General features: G+C 39.7%; 1 protein-coding gene across 1 annotated transcript in view; it reads left to right on the top strand.

Moving 5' to 3' along the window:
* The window catches only part of TBK1 (TANK binding kinase 1), a 54,359-nt gene that overhangs the window by 20,124 nt on the left and 24,621 nt on the right, over positions 1-9,614 (top strand). The window contains exon 6 of the mRNA XM_017507308.2: positions 4,203-4,363. Within this exon, the coding sequence (XP_017362797.1) occupies positions 4,203-4,363 (161 nt within the window). The remainder of the gene's footprint in view (positions 1-4,202; positions 4,364-9,614) is intronic.

Here is a 9,614-nt window from a genome sequence, read left to right as displayed (position 1 = left end):
TTTTTGAGACAGAGTTTCACTGTTGTTACCCAGGCTGGAGTGCAATGGCGCAATCTCGGCTCACTGCAACCTCCACCTCCTGGGTTCAGGCAATTCTCCTGCCTCAACCTCCTGTGTAGCTGGGATTACAGGCACGTGCCACCATGCCCAGCTAATGTTTTGTATTTTTAGTAGAGACGAGGTTTCACCATGTTGACCAGGATGATCTCGATCTCTTGACCTCGTGATCCACCCGCCTTGGCCCTTTAATATCTTGAAATGAAATTCCTAGATAATATAAACCTGCATACCTAATTAAAATAGCATAATATCTTAATAATAATGTAGAGGAAAATATTTTATAATAATAGATATTTAATATGTAAAAATTTAGAAACAGCCTCATAAGCAAACAAATGAAGTAGTCATATATGTTTGCACTTGTATGTAATACCACTTCGAATACAAGTGCTGCGATAACTCATGTTGTATTAGTGAATCATATCCCAAATGGTAGTATTGTTGTTGACATGGTTTTCCAAAGTGGTGAACAATTTTGGGTAAATTTTCTAACTAAACAAAGTAGATTTATAATATAGTTACATTCTTGGAAAAACTGTACAAAAAATGCTTTGTTATATATAAAATGGAGTTGAAAATAGATTTCTCACCTGCACAAGTATCTGGCAGGATATTTCAGAGTCATTCAGGCTATACATAGGAGGATCATTTTTCAGAACTGTCATATATACTGCAGTATGTCCTTCAGTGTTTGGTCTCTGCCCACTAAATACCACTAGCCTTTCCCAATTATTATGATTACCATAACAAGCAAACAGCAGTCTTATACCAGCCTTTATGAGGTTGCTCCTCCAATACCAACTATTAATCTTTCATGTAACCTCTTAGGACTATAGTTTAGCTTTTGCCTCTAAGACTTTTAAATTGGAAAGATCAAAACATTAAATAAATTAACTCCAAGTCCGTGCTGTACTCTAGGCTGAAATTTAACTCTAACCTATTTATTTCCTATTTCAGAGTGGGAAATAATCAAATACAGTGCACCAGAAGTTATAAAATGAGATAAATAATAGGCTAAAGCTCAGCAGCCTAGCAATATTCCATATTTAATTGAAAACGTCTCTCATTTTGAAGTTCCCAGGAATTCCCCACTTAGGTGTTAAATCCTCTCTCTTTTGTATGTTAAAGTCCAAAGAAAACATTCTTCTGTTTTTTGTTCGTTATTGTGACAGTCTCAATCTGTCACCCAGGCTGGAGTGCAGTGGCATGATCTCAGCACACTGCAACCTCCATCTCCCAGGTTCAGATGATTCTTGTGTGCCAGCCTGCCGAGTAGCTGGGATTACAGGTGCACACCACCACACCTGGCTAATTTTTCTATTTTTTGAGACAGTCTTACTCTATTGCCCAGGCTAGAGTGTAGTGGTGCCATCTCAGCTCACTGCAACCTCTGCCTCCTGGATTCAAGCAGTTGTCATGCCTCAGCTTCCCAAGTAGCTGGGATTACCGGCATATGCAACTACACCCAGCTAATTTTTTATATTTTTAGTAGAGATGAGGTTTCACCATGTTGGCCAGGCTGGTCTCAAACTCCTGACCTCAAGTGATCTACCCACCTTGGCCTCCCAAAGTGCTGGGATTACAGGACATGAGCCACCACACTCTCTCTTCTACTGCTTTTAATATGATGGATATGATCTCAGTAATAAAATCCTGAAAACTTTGGAATAGCTTTATCCTTCTGTTCTTTTTCCAGATGCAATAGCCCAGGCCCAGACACCAAGCCAGTAGCACATCAGGAAAGAGCCAGTGGGTACAAATGTATCAGACCAGCATGTGTCAAGCCATTCCAAGTTATTCACTCCCAGGGAATAGCTTCCAGCTATACCAGTTAGGCAGTATATTATTGCACCTTGTGAGAGGTCCCTCTTTGTCTCCTAGAATCACCGTGTCTCTTCTTCCCAGGAGGCTTTATATTCCGGAAGGCGTCAGGCATATCCAGGTACTTTTGGCCTGTTCACGACACCATTTACACATTAGGTACTGGCGGCTAAGTCAAAGGTTTGGCAGTCACTTCTTTGGAAAATAATCACTTAATGTGGTGTGCTACAGAACCAGTAAAGCCACTGAGATATACCTGGTAGACATATGTTTGGACACTCATTTCAGTACCCAGGTCTTATACTTGTCTGCATTCTGATTCCTCACTAAAGTGTATTCTCAAAAGAGTCTTTCTTCTGCCCCCGTCTCCATCCCCTCCCCACCCCATCCCACTCCCAAAAATTCAGAGATTGTGATCAGTTGGGAACGAGATTCACAGACTGCATCATTTAGAAGCCCCTCCCAGCAGTGTTTCTGCCACTGGTTCCCAGTCCCCTGGGCCATAGCCAAATCCCACAATGTTATAAGGAATTGTTTTGCTAAGGGATCATTTAGGTGGTAACTCTACTTTGCTCCATACGTACCCTTTTTTAAGATTTATCTTCCAGAAATCTTCAAGTTGCCAGTGTGTAACTTTCATGAAGGCAGATGGGAGGAGGCCATGCTGTGTGTGACCACTGGTTATACTTGTTATTCTCTGCAAAACAAAATGTCCATCAGAATCTCTGTCAGGTTCTGTAAGCTTCTAAACAATTTCTTAGAAGCTCCATCTGTTCTCAGTGACTATGATATAGTGCAGGGGGTCCAATCTTTTCACTTTTCTGGGCCACATTGGAAGAATTGTCTTGGGCCATACATAAAATACACTAATGGTTGCTGATGAGCTTAAAAAAAAATCGCAAAAAAACCCTCAGTGTTTTAAGAAAATTTATGAATTTGTGTTGGTCTGCATTCAAAGCTCTCCTGGGCTACATGCGTCCCACAGGCTGCAGCTTGGACAAGCTTGGCGTAGTATCTCCTGTGTGTAAGGATGTGTGTTTAATGTCACTAGATCCCCAGTGAACCCAGTCAAGCTAGTCCTCTGAATTGATTCTAGAGAATTTAATTTCATTAAATTAAATGGGCTTACCCTGACAGATTACATTTGAGGGGTAAGGCAAAGAAATCAAGGCTGCCTGGTTGTTTTCGGGTTTGCGTAGCTAGATAGGTGATGGAACTGTTTACTTAAAGATTAGAAGGAAACAAGTTTAAGTGGGAAGACCAAGAGTCAATTTTGGATATGTTAAGTTTGAGCTGTGTTTTAGACATCAGAGAACAGTAGGATATATGAATCTGAAGCTCAGGGCCTAGATAGTTTTGGAAGTAAAGCATACAGATGATATTTAATGCATTAGGCCTGAATGGGAGATGAGGGAGTAAGGCAGTTATAATAAGCATGGACAGCTGTATTGAGAAGTTTTGCTGTGGTGGGAAGCGGAGAATTGGGTTATTGTTGAAGGGAGTTTTGTGGTCAATTTAGAGATCTTTTAAAATGGGAGATATTAAAGCATGTTTGTAAGCAGAAAGTAATGAATCAGAACAGAAGGAAACATTGATGCATAAAATAAGTGGGATAATTACAAGAATTGAGTTCTGGAATTGGCAAGATGATATGATGAGCTCCATAGCACAGATGGAAAAGTTGGCCGTGTATAGGCGCAGTTCAACTGTGACTGGAAAGTAGGCCTGGAAAATGGACACAGATTGACCAGGCACAGTGGCTCACACCTGTAATCCCAGCACTTTGAGAGGCCAAGGCGGGTGGATCACTTGAGGTCGGGAGTTTGAGACCCGCCTGGCCAACATGGCGAAACCCTGTCTCTACTAAAAATACAAAAATCAGCCAGGCATCATGGTAGACACCTGTAGTCCCAGCTACTCAAGAGACTGAGGCAGGAGAATTGCTTGAACCCAGGAGGCGGTGGTTACAGTGAGCCGAGATCAAGCTACTGTACTCCACCCCATCTCAAAAAAAAAAAAAAAAGAGAGAACAGACACAGATTCAGGTAGGTTGTATTTGGTAAAGGACATAATGGAGTGCTGGTCTGATTGCTTCTATTTCTACATTAAATTATGAATTGAGTCCATCAAAATTGAGGATCAAAGGAGGTAGTGGTGGAGGTTTGAGGAGGGAGGGGAAGATGTGAAAGTCTTTTCAGATTGGGGAAGTGAAGTTATTAGGAAAACAAAATAGAATTTCTAAGCATTGTTGAGTATCCATTTCTTTAATAAAATTGGCCACAAGTTCATAGATTTTTCATCCTTTTTTTTTTTATTCTTAGCACCCTGATATGTATGAGAGAGCAGTGCTAAGGAAAGATCATCAGAAGAAATATGGAGCAACAGTTGATCTTTGGAGCATTGGGGTAACATTTTACCATGCAGCTACTGGATCACTGCCATTTAGACCCTTCGAAGGGCCTCGTAGGAATAAAGAAGTGATGTAAGTGGTTTCCAATCTAAAATCAGAGAAGCATTTAAAAAATTATTTCTATCTTGGTTCATCATATTGTTAGTGGTTTATGTTAATGAAAATTGGTTTAACAATCATTTCTGATATTTTAAGCTAACTGGTGTTTTAAAAGAATGCCGCCTTATAAAAGTATGCATAATTTTCCATATCATGTTTAAATATCTTAAATACACAGTATAAATGGTATTCAGTCTTTGGCCCATCATTAAAAATGTACTGCTTTCTAGACTTTATTTTAGCACACTGTTTATTTCACTCTGCGTGCTTGTCAGCATTTTTCTCCTATACAACTGAAAAAAATAATGTAGTTCTGTGGAGTATCAGAATCATTACCAGATCTAAAACGAGCATCAGTCTTACCCTAAAGTGAACTGATTTCGTTGACCATTTAAAAAACATTTTGGGCCAGGCATGGTGGCTCGTGCCTGTAATCCCTACCACTTTGGGAGGCTGAGGGGGTAGGGTCGCTTGAGCCCAGGAGTTCAAGACTAGCCTGAACAACATAGTGAGACCCGGTCTCTGCAAAAAATACAAAAATTAGCCAGACGTGGTGGTATGCGCCTGTAGTCCCAGCTACTCGGGAGGCTGAAGTGGGAGGATCACCTGAGCCCCGGAGATTGAGGCTGCAGTGAACTGTGATTGCACCACTGCACTCCAGCATGGGTGACAAAGTGAGACCCTGTCTCTAAATAAATAAATTAAATTAAAAACATTTTGGCAGTAATATTACATTAAACTTTTTTTCCAGTGTTGCAGATTTGGGCCAGACACAATATATTTTACTAGTATAATGTATATACATTTGTGTATTATCACAATTTTTTTAAAAAATTTCTGTTTTTATTTTAGATTCAGAGGGTATGTGTGAAGGTTTAGTTAAAAGGGTATATTGTGTGGTGCTGAGGTTTGGGCTTTTATTGATCCCATCACCCAGGTAGTATACATAGTTTCTAATAAAAAATGTTCAGTCCTCATCTCATCTCCCTCCCTCCCTCCTTTTTTTTTTTTTTTTGAGACGGAGTTTCGCTCTTGTTACCCAGGCTGGAGTGCAATGGCGCGATCTCGGCTCACCGCAATCTCCGCCTCCTGGGTTCAGGCAATTCTCCTGCCTCAGCCTCCTGAGTAGCTGGGATTACAGGCACTCACCACCATGCCCAGCTAATTTTTTGTAGCTTTAGTAGAGACGGGGTTTCACCATGTTGACCAGGATGGTCTCGATCTCTTGACCTTGTGATCCACCCGCCTCGGCCTCCCAAAGTGCTGGGATTACAGGCTTGAGCCACCGCGCCCGGCCCTCCCTCCTTTTAGAGTCCTCACTGTCTATTTAGTTTCCATCTTTACATCTGTGTGAACCCAAGATTTAGCTCCCACTTATAAGTGAGAGCATAACAGTATTTGGTTTTCTAGGTTTAGAATCATATTGTCACTTAAGATAAAGGTCTCTCACTTCATCTGTGTTGCTTCAAAGGATATGATTTCATTCTTTTTTATGGCTGCATACTATTCTGTGGTGTATATGTACCACATTTTTGTTATCCATTCTGCCACTGATGGGCACCTAGGTTGATTCTTTGTGTTTGCTATTGTGGATACTGCTGTGCGTATGTCTTTTTTGGTAGAATGACTTATTTTTCTTTGGTTATATACCCAGTAATGGGATTGCTGGGTCAAATGAGTTCTATTTTTAGTTATTTGAGATCTCCAAGCTGCTTTTCATAGGGGCTGTACTAATTTGCATTCCCACCAATGGTGTATAATTATTCCCTTTTCTGTACAACCTCACCACCGTTATTTTTTTACTTTTTAGGAGCCATTCTGACTGGCATGAGATGGTATCTCATTGCAGTTTTGATTTGCATCTCTCTGATTAGTGGTGTTGAGTATTTTTTCATGTTTATTGGCAGCTTGTATAGTCTTCTTTTGAGGAGAGTATGTTCATGTCCTTTGCTCACTTTAATGGGGTTCTTTATTTTTTTCTTGTTGATTCATATAGATTCTGGTATTAGTCCTTTGTCAAATGTATAGTTTACAAATAATTTCTTCCATTCTGTAGGTTGTCTGTTTATTCTGTTGAGAATTCCTTTTAGGGCTGGGCGTGGTGGCCCATGCCTGTAATCCCAGCGCTTTGGGAGGCCGAGGCGGGCGGATCACCTGAGGTCAGGAGTTCAAGACCAGCCTGACCAACATGGAGAAACCCCATCTCTAAAATAAATAAATAAATAAAATAAAATAAAAAGAGAGTTCCTTTTGCTGTGCCAAAGCTCTTTAGTTTAATTAAGTCTCATTTGTCTATTTTTAATTTTGTTGCATTTGATTTTGGGGTCTTCATCATGAATATTTCCTTAAGACAATGTTTAGAAAAGTATGTCCTATATCTCCTTCTAGAATTTTTGTAGTTTGAGCTCTTTCATTTAAGCCTTTACTCCATCTTGAGTTAATTTTTGTATGTGGTAAGAGATAGGGGTCTAGTTTTATTCTCCTGCATATGGTTAGCCAGTTTTTCCAGCACCATTTATCGAATAGGGTATCATTTCCCCGTTGTTTATTTTTGTCACCTTTGTCAAAGATATGTTGGTTGTAGATGTGTGGCTTTATTTTAGGAGTCTCTATTCTGTTCCATCAGTCTATGTATCTGTTTTTGTACCAGCACTATGCTCTTTTGGGGTAGCCTTGCAGATTGCCTTGGCTATTCAGGCTCTGTTTTTGTTCCATATGAATTTAGAATAATTTTTTCTAGTTCTGTGAAAAATAACATTGATAATTTGATAGGGTTAGCATTGATTCTGTAGGTTGCTCTGGGCAGTATAGATATTTTAATGATATGATGTTGCCTGATCGCTCTGGCTGAGACTTCTAGTACTATGTTGAGTAGCGGTGGCAAGAGTGGGCCTCCTTGTCTTGTTCCAGTTCTTAGGGCAATTGCCCATTCAGAATGATGTTGGCTATGGGTTTATCATAGCCACGAGCATGAAATGCTTTTGCATTTGTTGTGTCATTTATGATTTCTTTCAGCGGTGTTTTGTAGTTTTTGTAGCGATATTTCAACTCCTCAGTTAAGTGTATTTCTAGGTATTTTTGTGTCTGTGTGGCTATTGTAAATGGGATTGCATTCTTGATTTGGTTCTCAGCTTGAACATTATTGGTATATAGAAATGCTGCTGATAGTTGTATATCTTTTTTGTATCCTGGGACTTGGCTGAAGTTGTTTGTCAGGTCTAGGAGTCTTTTGGTGAAATCTTTAGGGTTTTCTAGGTTTAGAATCATATTGTCAGTGAAGAGAAAATTTGACTATGTCTTTTCCTATTTGAATGCCTCTTATTTCCTATTTGAATGCCTCTTATTTCCTATTTGAATGCCAGCAATCTCTTGCCTGATTGCTCTGGCTGGGACTTTCAGTACTATATTGAGTAGGAGTGGTGAGAGTGGGCCTTCTTGTCTTGTTCCAGTTCATAGGGGAATTGCCCATTCAGAATGATGTTGACTATGGGTTTGTCATAGATGGCCCTTATTATTTTGAGATATGTTCCTTCTGTGCCTAATTTTTTGAAGTGTAATGCTGTGATTATTAGAAAATAGTTACTGTGTGTAGAAACTCATTTCTTGTAACCCAAGGAAAAGAGAGATGGATTTCTAGATGTGAAATAATTATAAAAATAATCCATAATTAGCCACACTTCTTTTTATTTTAAAAGACATTTGTGAATAACCTTGTTTCATGAGAAAGCCAAACCACATACACATAAAACTGTGATGTAAAGAATACTGAGTTTAGTGAATGGACAACAACCACTGACAGCCTAACCTGTCCAGTTATTCTTTTAGGTCTTAACATATTTCTCAGACTTTTATATATTTGACCCTATCTTTTGTTTTGTTTGGTTTGGTTTTTTGTTTTGCTTTGTTTATTTGTTTTTTTGAGACAGAGGCTTACTCTGTTGCCCAGGCTGGAGTGCAGTGGCCCAATCTCAGCTCACTGCAACCTCCGCCTCCCAGGTTCAAGCAATTCTCCTGCATCAGCCTCCCGAGTAGCTGGGATTACAGGCGGATGCCACCACACCCAGCTAATTTTTGTATTTTTAGTAGAGATGGGGTTTCACCATGTTGGCCAGGCTGGTCTTGAACTCCTGGCCTCAAGTGATCTGTGCCCCCTTGGTCTCCAAAGTGGTGGGATTACACGCATGAGCCACCACACTCAGCCTGGCCCTACCTTTTATGAAGCAAACATGACTTAAAGTAATAGTCGCAACTGTAAAAGATACAAGTATTCAATCTCTTCTCAAAAAATTGAGGGAGAAAGATGTTTTTCCTTTTGTTGGTTGGAGAAAGTAAAACAAATTATTCAGGTGGTACAATGACTTTTGCTAAAACTTGGGTATCTGAATGTTTTCCAGCAAGGACAGTGTACGTATTTATGGGAAGAATATTTAACTGTACTGACGATTTTGGTATAGCATCCTATTGAGCCTGCTTTATAGCATTGCCCTTCTAATGAAATCTCTTCCTTAACAAAAACTGATAATTTGTGTTTTTCTCATTACACATAAATTGTGCCTAACAGTTAATTATAGTTTTATCATCATAGATAGTATCAGCTTTTAAAGCAATGTCAGCATTTCTTGCCGCCCTAAAAATGGTTTAAATAAAAGTGTGTGTTGCTTCCTAATAAAGGAATCATATAGCTCTTAAGTAGCTAGGAATACCGGATAATTTTGTCTGACACTCATGTGGGCAGATATACCGTTAGAAGAATTTTACTTGATGAGCACAGAAACTCAACTTTTTATGAACATTGATGCTAAAGAATGTTCAGAGGTGATTGAAGTACTCGGTAATAATAATTGTTTTACTTTGCTAATGAAGGATGTATTCATCCAACATTATGGCAGTGCTGATTCCTCAGCATCTCATTTGCATGTTAGGAATGTATTTATATATGGATCTTATCAAAATTTAACTTTTTTAAAACTTGTAAGCCTTCCTTTAAGAATTTTGCCATTGGCCGGGCGCGGTGTCTCAAGCCTGTAATCCCAGCACTTTGGGAGGCCGAGGCGGGTGGATCACGAGGTCAAGAGATCGAGACCAACCTGGTCAACATGGTGAAACCCCGTCTCTACTAAAAAAATACAAAAAATTAGCTGGGCATGGTGGCACGTGCCTGTAATCCCAGCTACTCAGGAAGCTGAGGCAGGAGAATTGCCTGAACCCAGGAGGCGGAGGTTGC

This window comes from Cebus imitator, unplaced genomic scaffold (genome assembly GCF_001604975.1).
Source record: "Cebus imitator isolate Cc_AM_T3 unplaced genomic scaffold, Cebus_imitator-1.0 Scaffold372, whole genome shotgun sequence".
In the NCBI taxonomy this organism is placed as follows: domain Eukaryota; kingdom Metazoa; phylum Chordata; class Mammalia; order Primates; family Cebidae; genus Cebus; species Cebus imitator.
Note: the sequence above shows the minus strand (reverse complement) of the source record. Positions and strands in the feature narration are given on the sequence as shown.